General features: G+C 45.2%; 1 protein-coding gene and 1 non-coding gene across 2 annotated transcripts; one reads left to right on the plus strand and one right to left on the minus strand.

The window, feature by feature from the left end:
* Window positions 1-8,102: 8,102 nt before the first annotated feature.
* On the plus strand, window positions 8,103-10,397 carry LOC136351585 (uncharacterized). The gene is made up of 3 exons (XM_066303767.1): window positions 8,103-8,315; window positions 8,415-8,982; window positions 9,082-10,397. The coding sequence occupies exons 1-3, from the start codon at window positions 8,103-8,105 to the stop codon at window positions 10,395-10,397; spliced, it is 2,097 nt and encodes a 698-aa protein (XP_066159864.1).
* Window positions 8,469-8,575, minus strand: LOC112936244 (small nucleolar RNA R71). The gene has a single exon (XR_003238371.1). It is a non-coding gene; the product is annotated as a small nucleolar RNA R71 (small nucleolar RNA).
* Window positions 10,398-15,097: the final 4,700 nt, after the last annotated feature.

A 15,097-nucleotide genomic window follows, 5' to 3' on the forward strand; every position in this document is an offset into this window, starting at 1 on the left:
CTGATTATGTGCTAGCACAAGCACGTTAACGTTATCAAAAACCCGGAAGCTCATCGGTACTTGCGCCCCTACTCAGGAATCGCCCGCCGTTGAAACCATCTCGTTCCTCTCGAAGGCATCTACTCTCTCCTCTCGATACAAACATCTATCAGTACTAGTTGGCATTCCTAAGCAATTGGTCTCTCTTGGCAACCATGAACTAATCTTATCATATCTTTAGCCTATGGTCTATGATTAATAACATCTTGAACATAAAAATCAGATAGAATTTTGCTGATTTCCTATTGTTTTATAGCTAGAGATAGGAGCTTGAATGAACAGGTTTGGGCCCGGGTTTATTACTTCTCTCGATTGGTTGATTCATTTCTCTTGTAGCTCTGCACTAACAGATAGTATTTTTTTATGGAGACATAATATAAACTTGAATAATTTTAATTTGATGTCTTTTTATAGTATTTAGGTATGCTATTCAACTATCACCTAACAATAGTTTGTGCTTAATGATGTCTAAAAGTTAAACATTACTTTCTATTTGAAATATAAATTATTTGTCATACATACATATGTACTAATGTTACAAGGCTCTTTATTTTTGCCTCGTCCTGGGCTACCAAAATTTCAGGACCAGCTCCGACTGACACTGTATCTACTCTCGCGTCCTTCTACTCGGACATGAGACATTAAGGGCCCCTTTGACTTGGATTCAATGGGGCCCTAATAGGTTAATTAGGTCCTGTTTCGATTTTAACTTTTTTCTTCAAACTTTTAACTTTTTTATCACATCGAACTTTCCTACACATAAACTTCTAATTTTTTCGTCACATCGTTCTAATTTCTTTAAACTTTTAATTTTTAATTTTGACGTGAAACAACATAGCGTTAATTGGAAGATCTAGCCGGCAATCTCGCTCGTGTCCTTCTCTCTTTTGTTTCGGCTTCACTGCGCGATCACACGTCTCCTCTTTTCTGTTCGGCTTCTGCGCGATCGTTGCGGCTGCACCCACCTGTAGGAATGTTGGGCGCTGCTGTTAGTAGTTCTGGGCGAGGGGTGCCACCAAGAGCCAACGCCAGCTGAGAATTTTGCATGGACACTTTTTTATTTTTGCAATTAGTCACTTGACAACTTCTTGAATAGTATGAATTTGTTAATTACTCCCTCCTTCCCTAAATGTTTGACGCCGTTGACTTTTTTAAACATGTTTGACCATTCGTCTTATTGAAAAACTTTTGTGAAATGTATAAAACTATATGTATACATAAAAGTATATTTAACAATAAATCAAATGATAGAAAAAGAATTAATAATTACTTAAATTTTTTGAATAAAACGAACAGTCAAACATTTTTTAAAAAGTCAACGGCGTCAAATATTTTGAGATGGAGGGAGTATATGCGTTGTTTGAGTAAATTTCAGTTGTGTCAGTTTTAGGACGAAGAATAACACTCATCTTCCCTCTATAGCATTCATATTTCATTATCACTACTTCTTAATGGTCTTTATTTATGCCCACTATTATGTAATAGATTTTCCTGGACGACGCCTTATTTTATTTCTATGCGGTTCGTAAATGCAACCATATAGAAAAATAGAGAAACCAGTGTTAGGCTGTCACTCACACGAGAAAATATATTGTCCCGTGTGGGCGGCTTAACTCACTCGCACGAAAAAAAAACTTCCCCTATCCCTTTCTCTCTCTCCTGGCCTCTCCCTCTCGAAATTTCAAAAAAAATTTCATCCTCTCAACTCTCTCTCTCCTCCCCTTCGTCCTTATCCTTATCACCACCTCATCCTTATTCTTCTCACCACCCACCCCTCTCTCTCTCCTCTCCTGCAGGATGTGCTTGCCGAGCGAGGGGGGCACGGCGGAGGCGAGGCCGATCCCGGCGGCGGCGGAGAAGGGGGCGGCGAGCCCTAGCTCTGGACGCGGCAGCGAGCCCTAGCTCCGGACGCGCCGGCCTCCGCCTGGACGACGATGACGACGACATCGCCGACGCGGCGGAGACGGAGGCGGCGAGCCCTAGCAGCACCGGCACGCGCGGCGGCAGGCGCACGGGCGCGCTCCTCAGCATGGCTCGATGGCCGGCGCGCACGGAGTCGCGGGCGGTGCGGAGCGAGGCGGCCGGCGCCCGGATCCGGCGGCGGCGCCCCTCTCCCGCCCTCCCCCGCTCGACGGTGACGACGACGACGTTGCCGGCTCCGACGATGACGACGATACGTTGCCACAGCAGGGCGGCAGCGAGCGGGTTGGCGCGCGAGTAGGGCGGCGGCGCCCGGTCCTGATTTTCGTTTTTTTTATTTTCGCTTTTTTTGGGTTCCGTGCGGGCGGTATAATTTGACCGATTATTCCGTGTGGTCCACTTAATCCGACCGCCTGCCCGCCCGGTTGGGTCGTCCGCCCGCGAAAATATTAATTTTCCCATACGATTGGCTGGAGACGGGCCGGACAATCGCACGAAAAAATCGAAATACCTGTATGGAAAAATGTTGTCCGTAGTAGTGGCTACTGATTTAACTATGTGGTTATCGATAATTATATCCAGTTGAAAGTAATATGAGTTAATCGTATAAGTCGATATGGATTATTAATCATTCCATCAGGTAAAAAAATCAAATAGGTTTGATTTTCGTTTCATAAGCTTCCCTGGTAGGCCTGTCAACTTTTTATCCACGATAACTTATATATCTACTTCATGCAGTCCAAGAAATAGATAGTTATCGTGGATAAAAAAAAGAGTATGAATACCCTCTTGAACTATCACAGTCGATCGAATTACCCCCACCCCCAAGCTAAAAAAGAGATATTTTACACCCTAAAGTATATAAACAGGACAAATAACCCCCTAACTTAATCTGAAGTGGTTTCAATCCTATATGGTAGTCCAATCAGCAATTATTTTATTAAAAAATTGGTGGGCCCTGCATGTCATACTCTCCCTCTCTCTACCTCTTTCCCCTCTCACCTCTCTCTCTACTCTTATCATCCTCTCTCTCTCACCGAGCATAGCAAGGAGGAGGCGACATCTGCTGCTCTAGCAATTAATCCCGGTGTATGCATTATATTGAATGAGAAAAGGTCGCTCGTGCAACAAATGGACGTAGTGGTGTAAGTGGGCTAACCCACGAATTCCCTTATAGACTAATGGAATAAGTTCATCTGAGATCCCTTAATTTGTCAACGAATCCGATTTTCGTCCTTCAACCGGAAAATCAGATACAACGGGTCCTTGAACTATCAAAACCAGTGCAGATGAAGTCCCTCAGCGGTTTAGATGGCGGTTTTGGCTGATGTGGCGCCTATGTGGCTAATTTGACTCGGTCTTCAACTGACGTGGCATTCACGTAGCGCTTACGTGACAATTCGATCTGGAAAAATAATAAAACCCGCGGGACCCACATGTCAGTTTCACACATAAAATAATTTCAAAATGGTGGGGCCCACGTGGGCCCCACATGTTAGCCTCACTCCACCCTTTATCCCTCTCCCTCGGCTTCCTCGCCATCGTCGACCTCGACGGTCGCCGCGTCGTCTTCCTCGGCACCTCCAACATCTACGGCTTCCTCGCCACCGTCGACGTCGACGGCCACCGCGCCGTCTCCCTCAGCACCTCCAACATCATGCTCCGCAACTGCGAGCTCAAGATAACGACCTGGGCCATCGGCGTCGCGGTCTACACCGTGCGGGACACCAAGGTCAAGTGCAGCCGCCTGGAGACCCACACGAACCGCGAGACCATCGTGCTCACTCTCCTCTGCACCCTCGTCTCCCTCCTCGCCGGCATCTGGCTGAGCGACCACAGCAACGAGCTAGGCGTCATCCCCTACTTCCGCAAGAAGGACTTCTCCAATCCCAACGAGATCGAGAACTACAAATGGTACAGCACAACTCCCAGGTGGTGGGCACCGTGGCAGGGGCCGGGGTGGTGGGGCTGGTCGGAACGCTCAACCGCGGGCTCCGACGACGAGGACGACCACTCCGGTGCCATCGCCACCGCGTGCGCCAAGAAGGCACCGCCCTCCATCGCCGTCAGGCTCGAGAAGGAGATGGCATTCTACGGCGACGGCGGTGGTACTGAGGGCGGGGATGTGGCCAGCGCAGGACCCCGCGGCAGCGCTATTGACAGTCGTTATCGATCAGTTTCGACCGTCAATATTATTAAAACAGGCGAGAACTAGTGATGCTTGCGATGCATATATCTGTTAGAATAATAATATTCCACTAGTTTTAGATATACTAACCTTTTGCAGAGAATGACAATAAAGTAGAGGAGAATCGACATCAACACAGACGATAAATCAATCGGACGATGTCGAGAACCAGACTTGTGTATGATGGGCCAAGAACGCAGACTTGACACGATGAATCAGGCCAAAATTCACAAGTCTACGAAGTGAAGCAACAGAGGAGGCCGCTAGCCGAAATTGGGCTGGATTGGGCCAGCCCCAGGTTCGGCCGAACCTCCCTCGCCTCCGTTGGATCCAGGTTTTGGATGGACGGTGGAGATGAAGCCGCAATGACGGTTGGAGGTATTACCGACTATTCCAACCGTCATAGCTGAGCTATAAAAGGACTTCACTCTCTTCACTTCAACACACACCTCAAGCAAGAGCTCTCTCATTCCTCTCAAGTTTAGTTTAGTAGTATCTAGCTGGTAGAATAGAATTAGAATAGGAATCAGGAGTCCGGAAGCGTTCGGAAGAGTTCGGGTATGGCTCTAGTAGCTTTCCTTTCCTCTTTTGTAAGCTTTGTACTTTTATTAGAATACTCTTCTATATACATTTCTGGTATTGAAATACTTTCCGAGTATATGAGTACCTACTTTACATTATGTTCATGTTATGCTGAATATACTGCTAGCTTATCTGTGAGATGCTTTGGTGCGGGTATAGTCTTTGCCTATGCAATTACTCTATGTCATGACGATGATATTAGAGTAGTATCTGGCAGTTTAGACGTGGTGTCTAGATTACGGGATACCATTATTTGGGGTTATATATTGCGGATGATAGGTGGGCCGCTGATGGTGACAGCTCAGTACGGGTATTCCTCCGTATTTAGCCCCGGTTGGATGGTCATGACGGGCTGTCGTAAGGAACTCGACAGTCAGGGGTGGCTTCTCGAAGTATCAGGAGGGCATCGGATAGAGGGTATTAGCTAGTATACCAGTTAACTAGAATGTATGTATACTATGTATATTAGAAGTATAGGAATAGATTCTCTTTCTCTTTTCTTTCTACCTAGCTTAGATTATTTATTATGAGGATGAGTAGTAATGGTTGTGTGTCACTCTACCCTTGGATTATCTTAACCCCTACTTAGAATATGATTATCACAAGTGATATATAAATTATTAGTTGAGTTCTCTCTACATGATCTTCCCACAGGATAAAATAAATACGATACCCTTGGAATACTCTCGGGTGATATGCTACAATAGTATATCCGTGCGCTTGCAAATGAACTCTGTAACCATAATATACCAGAAGTATTTATGCGCCATTGTTGGGAATTATATTTCTAGGAATGTCGTTAAGAAATACCAACAAGCGCCGACCACCACGCCGCCAGTCTCCTCCAACAAGACGCCTGCACCCACCGCTGCGCCGACCACCCCCGCCACTCGGCCGTGGGGCCCAACACCCCGCGCCCGCCGTTGCACTTACCACCACCTTACCCGCTGCAGTGCCGACCACCCCCGCCACCTCGGCCCCCACCACGGCGCCCACCGCCTCAGCTCCGGCCACTGCGGCGCCTCCTCTCCGCCGGTCGAGGCTCCTGTCGCTGGTGCCATTGTCCACCATCTTGGGGATCCCTGTTGCGGCGCACGGCGAGCAGCCGCCGCCACTGGAGCTCGGACAGCCCTCCTCGCTCGCCTGCTCCGCCGTCCACCCGCCTGTCCGCTCCGGCGCTCAACAGGAAGAAGAGAGAGAGAGGGGAGACGGAAGAAGAGAGGAGTGAGGATGAGGAAGAAATGAGTGATGAAAGGGAGATGGAAGGGAGTGAGGGGAGATGGAATGGAGAGGGATGAAAGGGAGAGGAAGAAATAAGTGATGAAAGGGAGTGAGGGGAGATGGAAGGGAGAGGGATGAAATGAGTGAGGCTGACATGTCGGGCCACGTGGGCCCCACCATTTTAAATAATTTTTTTGTAACTGACATGTGGGCCCATGGTTTTTATTATTTTTCCGCGATAGAATTGCCACATAAGCGCCACGTCAATGCCACATGGAACGAAGACCTAGTCAAACAAGCCACGTAGGTGTTGACGGTCATTATCGATCAGTTTCAACCGTCAATATTACCAAAATAGAGGAGAACTAGTGATGCTTGCAATGCATATATATCTTAGAATAATAAAATTCCACTAGTATTAGGTATACTAACCTCTTGCAGGGAATGACACTAAAGTGGAGGAGAATCGACATCAACTCAGACGATAAATCAATCGGACGATGTCGAGAACCAGACTTGTGTGTGAATAGGCCAAGAACTCAGAACTAAAACGATGAATTGGGCCAAAATTTACAAGTCTGCAGAGTGGAGCAATAGAGGAGGCCACCAGCCAAAATTGGGCTGGATTGGGCCAGCCCCAGGTTCGGTCGAACCTGGTGGTTCGGCCGAACCAATCCTGGCGTCGTTGGATCCAGGTTTTGGCGTGGACGTCCAGGATTGCATCCCAATGACGGTTGGAGGACACTTCGGACAATTCCCCTTCCACAACCGTCATAACTACCTCTATATAAGGAGCTCACTCTCTTCACTTCAACACACACCTCAAGCAATAGCTCTCTCATTTCTCTCAAGTTTAGTTTAGTAGTATCTAGCTGGTGGAATAGAAATAGAATAGGAGTCCGGAAGTCTTCGGAAGAGTTCAGATATGGCTCTAGCAACTTTCCTTTCCTCTTTTGTAAGCTTTGTACTTTTATTAGAATACTCTTCTATATATATTTATGGTATTGAAATACTTTCCGAGTATATGAGTACCTACTTTACATTATGTTCATGTTATACTGAATATACGGCTAGCTTATCTGGGAGATGCTTTGGTGCGGGTATAATGTTTGCTTATGCAATTACTCTATGTCATGACGATGATATTAGAGTAATATCTGGTAGTTTAGGCGTGGTATCTAGATTACGGGATATCATTATTTGGGGTTATATATTGCGGATGAGTGGTGGGCCGCTGATGGTGACAGTTCAGTACGGGTATTCCTCCGCGCCTATATATAATCCTAAGTTAATTTCCTGGGGAGGGTATTTCTCCGTATTTAGCCCCGGTTGTATGGTCATGACGGACTGTCGTAAGGAACTTGGCAGTCAGGGGTGGCTTCTCGAAGTACCAGGAGGGCATCGGATAGAGGGTATTAGCTAGTATATTAGGTAACTAGAATATATGTATACTATGTATATTAGAAGTATAGGAATATATTCTTTCTCTTTTCTTTCCATTTAGTTTAGATAATTTATTATGAGAATGAGTAGTAATGCTTGTGTGTCACTCTACCCTTGGATTATCTTAACCCCTACTTACAATATAATTATCACAAGTAATATATAAATTATTAGTTGAGTTCTCCCTACATGATCTTCCCACGGGATAAAATAAATACGATACCCTTGGAATACTCTCAGGTGAAATGCTACAATGGTATATCTGTGCGCTTGCGGATGAACTCTGTAACCATAATATACCAGAAGTATTTCTGCGCCATTGCTGGGAATTATATTTCTAGTAATGTCGTTAAGAAATACCAATAAGCATTTCTGGCGCTGTTGCCAGGGATTATATTTCTAGTAATGTCTTTAAGAAATACCAACAAGTATTTCTGGCATTGTTGCCGGGGAAGATTCATAATAGAGATTGCTTGAACTAATACTTTATATTTACCTCTATGTAATCATTTCCTTTGCAGGCTAACCTTGGTTGTTTTCACTTGTTGTTGTGAAAACAGGGTAGTGCGTGACTGGTTTCAACCTACCAGAAAGCTTCAAAGAAAATCCAGAAGCTTTCTTCCGGACCGTCAGGCCGTGAGTCGTTGCTCTGCAGAAAATTCTACCGACAGAGAAACCAGTCGTACCAGCGCCACCGACCTTCAAGACAATGGCCAGCAAGACTCTTCGCGAGTTCGCTGCTCCCTCTGCTGACAATGTGGCCATTGGGCCGCAGGTCAACATAGGAGACGTGGATTTCGACTTGAAATCCAACCTCATCACGATGGCGCAGGCTAGCCCGTTCTGTGGCAAGCCTAATGAGGATGCCAACGCTCATCTGCAACAATTCCTAGAGATATGTAGCACATACACCATCGAGGGAGTCAGACCCGACACCGTCAGGCTGCGACTGTTTCCGTTCTCCCTCCTTGGGAGAGCGAAGCAGTGGTTTTATGCCAACCGTGCTGTTGTCAACACCTAGGATAAATACTCTACAGCATTCCTCTCAAAGTTCTTCCCGATGGGCAAAACCAATGCCCTCCGTGGAAGGATTTCCAGTTTCCAGCAGACAAGGGATGAGTCTATTCCGGAAGCATGGGAGCGTCTGCAGGAGCATGTGGCCGCCTGTCCTCATCATGGGATGGTCGACTGGCTGATCCTGCAGAACTTCTACAATGGACTCACCCCAATGTCCCGCGATCACCTAGACGCGGCAGCTGGAGGTGCTTTCTTCTCTAAAACGGTTCAAGGAGCCGTTGAATTAATAGAGAAGATGGTCTCCAATATGGGTTGGAGCGAGGAACGACTCCAGACCCGTCAGCGAGGCATGCTTACCGTCACGGAGACGGAGTTACTTGCTGCCAAGCTGGACCTCGTCATGAAACGCTTGGACGACCACGAGAAAGGGCCACAGGGCACCGTCAAGGCCATGGATTCACACGTCACGTGTGAGGTCTGCGGCGGCACGGGTCATTCTCGGAATGACTGCCCGGAAACCCGTGAGGAGACGATGTATATGGGCAACAACAACGGGTACCGTCCACAAGAAGGTTAGGGGTGGAACGAACCACGCCCATATTATCAAGCAGGTAACAATAATGATAACTTGTCTAACCAGCCCTCCTTGAAGGATCTCATTTTTGCACAAGCTAAAACCACTGATGCACTAAGCAAAAATCTTGCTGCTAACGATAAGATCCTAGAGAACATTAATGTCAAACTAGATGGCTTTGCTTCTGCTTTTCAAAATCAGTCGAGCTTTAATAAAATGATAGAAACCCAGTTAGCTCAGTTAGCATCTTTAGTCCCTGCAAATGAAACTGGGAGGATTCCGGGGCAACCCGACTCTTCTATTGAAAATGTCAAAGCGATCACAACGAGAGGAGGTAAGTCCACTCGTGATCCGCCATATCCTAACCCTGCAGGAACTAATGGGATGTCAAAAGAAGCGCCATCTAATGACTCGGCTTACAAGGAGATTCAGCCCAACAAGACCGTGCCGCTGGAATACTACAACACACGGTTGCTGCCATTCCCTCAACGGAGTAGGAAACCGTCAGTGGACGAGCAGTTCGCTCGTTTTGTTGAAGTAATCCAGAAGATTCACATCAACGTGCCGTTGTTGGACGCTATGCAAGTGCCGACATATGCCCGTTATCTCAAGGACATACTCAACAATAAGAGACCGCTCCCAACAACGGAGGTGGTTAAGCTGACGGAACAATGCAGCAACGTCATACTCCACATGCTCCTGGAGAAGAAGAAAGATCCGGGGTGTGCCACGATCACCTGCTTGATCGGGGCACAACAATTCGACCAGGCCTTGTGCGACCTTGGAGCTAGCGTCAGCGTCATGCCAAAAGACGTCTTTGACAAGCTCAACTTCACGATGTTGGAACCGACGCCGATGCGCCTCCAACTAGTTGACTCGTCAGTCCGTTACCCGGCAGGGATAGCGGAGGATGTGCCAGACAAGATACGGGATTCCTTCATCCCGGTTGATTTTGTGGTGCTAGACATGGACACGGGGAAGAAGACGCCGCTCATCCTGGGGCGTCCATTCCTTAGCACCGCAGGAGCCAACATTGACGTGGGAATGGGGAGTATCTGTTTCCATATCAACGGGAAGGAGGAAAAGTTTGAGTTTCAACCGAGGACGGAACAATGCTCCATGGTCAGAATCAAATACGGGCCAAACCCGCAGAATATTCAAGAGGTCAAAGTGGAGCCGCCCAAGACGGACAGCCTAGTGAAATTCATGCAAAACTTCCTGGAGAAGGAAACAACAATACCCAGGAACCGTTATTGGAGGACGCCGGTAAAATCACCTGTATCGGCCAAGAAGTTAGAGCAGCCGGCTCAGAAGAAGCCGCCCTCTGCACCAAAACCAAAGAAGGTGTGGAAGGAAAAGCCAAAGATGCCCGCTCCATCACCTCCGGAGACGGGTAGAAAATCCGCGCACTAAATTGGAAGGAGGTACGGTCTTGCACGTCGGACTTTAAATGACGCGACCTTCACCAACAGGCAAATTGGTATGTATCCACATATTTGCTTTCAACAATTTGAATTTTTGCATCATCACATGTTTGAATTTCAAAATTGCATTTAGTATTTTTGAATTTTGAGGGAATTCTTCAAATAAATTTTTCAAAGCAAACCAAAATAAATTCATTGTGCACCGACCACACTGATCGTTGGAATCAAACGGCCGAAAGTGGGGCCGGTTGGGCCCACCAGGGGTTCGGCCGAACCGGCCAGGCCAACGGTCGGCTGCCTCTTCCTTTGAGGCAATGGCTAGTGGGCCACACAGGTCGGTTTTGACCGTTGTGGGTGCACTACTTAAGCCAACCAACCGGGAGAGGGAACTCCACCTCATTTCAACACATTTTCATTCCCTCTCCAAAGTTTGCTCTCAAGTTCATTCAAGCTTTGATAGTTTCCCTCAAATTCAAATCTTTAGTTGCATATATACAAGTTGCTTTGGTGAAATTAACCGGCGGGTGAAATTCTTGTCATTTCTAACCCCCGCCGAGTTAGTCCGTTCTTGCTTCATTGTGCAGAATGAGGAGGCGATTGTCTCGTCCATTCAAGGGGACCGGCTCTTCATCAAGTCGTCATGACGAGTCTAGTACTTGTTCATCAGCCGATGTCTCAATAGAAGATGCCGAAGCTACGTGACAACTCCTGAGCGACACTGACCTTGACCTTGTCAGTGATCGGGAGAGGCAAGCCTACTACATGCTGAATGACCGGGAGTATGCTCACACGCGAGAATACTCACCGGATTTGCTGAAAAAGATAGGTATGGATGTTGAATTTCGCTCTATTTGGAAAGCTATTGGTTGGTAGAGATTTGCTGTGGTAGATGAGCCTGGTTCTCGTTTGCTTACTTTGCAATTTCTGTGCACTTTGAAAGAAATAGAAGATGGTATTTCTTTTCGCTTTTTCCATGAAGAGTTTACATTTACATGGAAAGGCTTAAGTACATTTCTTGGTTTTCACGATTCCTGCAAAATCGATCTCCAGAAAGGAATTTCTGGGTTCGAGAAAAATAGGTTTTGGGAAGACATTTCTGGTGCTCCAATTTGCAAGAAACCAAGAACGAATGATATCCTTAATCCTACACTTAGGCTCATGCACAAATGGATTGCTATGACTTTGTTTCCTAGAGGTGATCTGAGACCCATTAAGGGAGATGAATTAATTATCATGTTTGCCATGGTTAGAAAAATCAAAATTGCTACTGTGAAATGTATGATAAGGCAATGGTTAGAAAGTATAAGGTTCTCTGCTCCTGTTGAGTGCACTTCTCTGATTACTTGAATAGCAAAAGGGCTAGGGGTCGTTAGCGACCAAATTGCTTTTATCTTAGCCGCTCGTCCGCGTATTGATGAGGCTTATCTAGTGCTAGCGCATATTTTGAAACATGGAGCAGATGGATCTTTGATATACTTTTTCCCTGGTTGTACAAATGAAATCCCGTTGCCAAATGCGGGGTATCATTTGTACAACTGCCACGAACTAACCATTCCCCTACAGACCATAGAAGAATCTCGTGCAGGTGGAACATTCAGGGAGATGCACAACATGACAAGGAACGAACGAGAAATTTCATTATCCTCGACACCCGTGCAGATGTATGAGGCAGGTTGGACACCAACTGGGGATGCACCCGGATGGACCCAAGCTCCACGCCGCAGCATCGGAGTCTCAACCTGGGCAAGCGCCAGTGAGGACCGGTGGCATGCGCCTCATGACATCCAAAGGGGGGACAATCAACCTCCCAGATCAAGTGATGTGTCTTCATCTCCAAGTGAATGGCGCTCAAGTTCCTCTCGTTGGGACTTGGGTGAAATCACTAGGAGAATGGACACCCTTGATGTGCAGACGGGGGAGATCCAGTACAACCTCACGGAACACATGGCTCAAACGCAAGAATGGCAACAATCTGCTGATGCTCAGTTCGCCAACATCAACAACATGATGCAGCAACAGCATGATAACCTTTAGGCGTACTTTCGATTTCAGGGCTTCAATCCTTATCAAGGACCCTGAGCGAAAGCCAAGCTTGGGGGGAGACATCGCTCCCCCCACTGAGGTAACTTGTATCACATTGCATATTTCCCTTTCTAATTGCATATTTGCTTTCAAATTGCACCCTATAAAAAATGAAAACAACATAAAAATTTGCAAAATAGAAAATACCCAAAAAAAAGATAGGATAGGTGTGAGTCATGCTAGGTAAGACAAGCTAGTTCTCTTTGTTGAAATGATGAATAGTTGATTTGTTTTATATCTTCGATATATGGGTTCTTGGTAAGTGCTCTCACGAAGATTAAATATAAGTAGCCAACAATTATCCGGGAACTTGAGGTAAATGGGCTGCACTTGCTGATCTAAGTCTAAGTTGTTGCGAGATATGAGATAGTAAATATGAGTTGCTACGATCCTGATACTAGTTTGACTTGAATTCCGGATGATTTGTTTTTCAAAATGATAAATTGAAAGTTCCTCATTTGATATAAATTCCTACCAGAGCCAAAAATATGCTATCATGATTTAACCATTTACATTTTTGTTGCTTTTCATTCCATTGAACTTTGTCAAACTCTTGTGACTTGTGTAGATATTTGTCATGCTCTATGATCAAGATCATACACCCACATATATGCACATGCTAAACTCCTACACTGGGAGCTAAGCAATATTCTATTCCATTTCCATATTACCACCAAAATAAATTCTCCATGCTTTCATGTGCTTTCTTCTCCTAAAAAGGAAAAGTCCTTTTGAAAAAAAAAGAGAAAAGAAGGAGGGAAAGGCATGGTTATGGAAAAAATAAAAAAAAATAAAGTTATGCTCCATCAAGCATGAGCATGATGTTAAAAAAAATGTAGCCATGCCCTCTCCTAATCAATAAAAGAAGGATTTTGGGAGAAGAAAGTACACACAAAGGAGAAGCATTTTTCTTTTATTTTTCCTCATATACCGTTTCCACTATATACCACACACACATTATACACGACCTTGATCTTGAGTATGTTTAGTTATCTGCTTTAGTCTAAGATTTTGACTTAGTAATAAATGTGAATGCAATTATGTATGTTTGATCCCTATCGAGCTCCACATATCAAAACCTTAGAGTAGGAATTAAAAAGGCATCATTTGGTGAGGAATTCAAATTGATACACTTAGAGAGACAGAGTGAATTATTTGAGGAACTTGGCTTTATTTTTCAAAATCATTTGAAAACTTTCGGAATAAGAGTTGAATAAAGATCAGGTGATTGGTGCTCTAATTGCTGTTCTGTCTTTCAACCGCCCGAGGCAAGGAGAAGCAGTGTCTCGTGGGAATCAGGGGTAAGAGCAAGCCACCGTGCCAAAGATTATTTAATCTGAGAGAGAGTACATATACCTTGCACCTGTATCTTTGAGATATGCAGCATAGTAGCAACTTCTGATCATTGTTTCCTTTCGTCCTTCACTCGGGACAAGCAAAGGTTCAAGCTTGGGGGGTTTTGCTGACGGTCGTTATCGATCAGTTTCGACCATCAATATTACCAAAATAGAGGAGAACTAGTGATGCTTGCAATGCATATATCTGTTAGAATAATAAAACTCCACTAGTATTAGGTATACTAACCTCTTGCGGGGAATGACACTAAAGTGGAGGAGAATCGACATCAACTCAGACGATACATCAATCGAACGATGTCAAGAACCAGACTTGTGTGTGAATAGGCCAAGAACTCAGAACTAACATGATGAATTAGGCCAAAATTCTCAAGTCTGCGGAGTGGAGCAATAGAGGAGGCCACCAGGTTTTGGCGTGGACGTCCAGGATTGCATCCCAATGACGGTTGGAGGGCACTTCGGACAATTCCCCTTCCACAACCGTCATAACTACCTCTATATAAGGAGCTCACTCTCTTCACTTCAACACACACCTCAAGCAATAGCTCTCTCATTTCTCTCAAGTTTAGTTTAGTAGTATCTAGCTGGTGGAATAGAAATAGAATAGGAGTCCGGAAGTCTTCGGAAGAGTTCAGGTATGGCTCTAGCAACTTTCCTTTCCTCTTTTGTAAGCTTTGTACTTTTATTAGAATACTCTTCTATATATATTTATGGTATTGAAATACTTTCCGAGTATATGAGTACCTACTTTACATTATGTTCATGTTATACTGAATATACAGCTAGCTTATCTGGGAGATACTTTGGTGCGGGTATAATGTTTGCTTATGCAATTACTCTATGTCATGACGATGATATTACAGTAGTATCTGATAGTTTAGGCGTGATGTCTAGATTACGGGATATCATTATTTGGGGTTATATATTGCGGATGAGAGGTGGGCCGCTGATGGTAACAGCTCAGTACGGGTATTCCTTCGCGCCTATATATAATCCTAAGTTAATTTCCTGGGGAGGGTATTCCTCCGTATTTAGCCCCGGTTGTATGGTCATGACGGACTGTCATAAGGAACTCGGCATTCAGGGGTGGCTTCTCGAAGTACCAGGAGGGCGTTGGATAGAGAGTATTAGCTAGTATATCAGTTAACTAGAATATATGTATACTATGTATATTAGAAGTATAGGAATATATTCTTTCTCTTTTCTTTCCATTTAGTTTAGATAATTTATTATGAGAATGAGTAGTAATGCT

This window comes from Oryza sativa, chromosome 8, assembly GCF_034140825.1.
Source record: "Oryza sativa Japonica Group chromosome 8, ASM3414082v1".
NCBI lineage: Eukaryota > Viridiplantae > Streptophyta > Magnoliopsida > Poales > Poaceae > Oryza > Oryza sativa.

Coding starts and splice junctions, on each gene's coding strand:
- LOC136351585 (XM_066303767.1), top strand. CDS start 8,103: ATGGCCAGCAAGACTCTTCGCGAGTTCGCTGCTCCCTCTGCTGACAAT. Junction 8,316..8,414: donor GCACATACACCATCGAGGGA/GTCAGACCCGAC, acceptor GTCAACACCTAG/GATAAATACTCTACAGCATT. Junction 8,983..9,081: donor CGGGTACCGTCCACAAGAAG/GTTAGGGGTGGA, acceptor TTTTTGCACAAG/CTAAAACCACTGATGCACTA.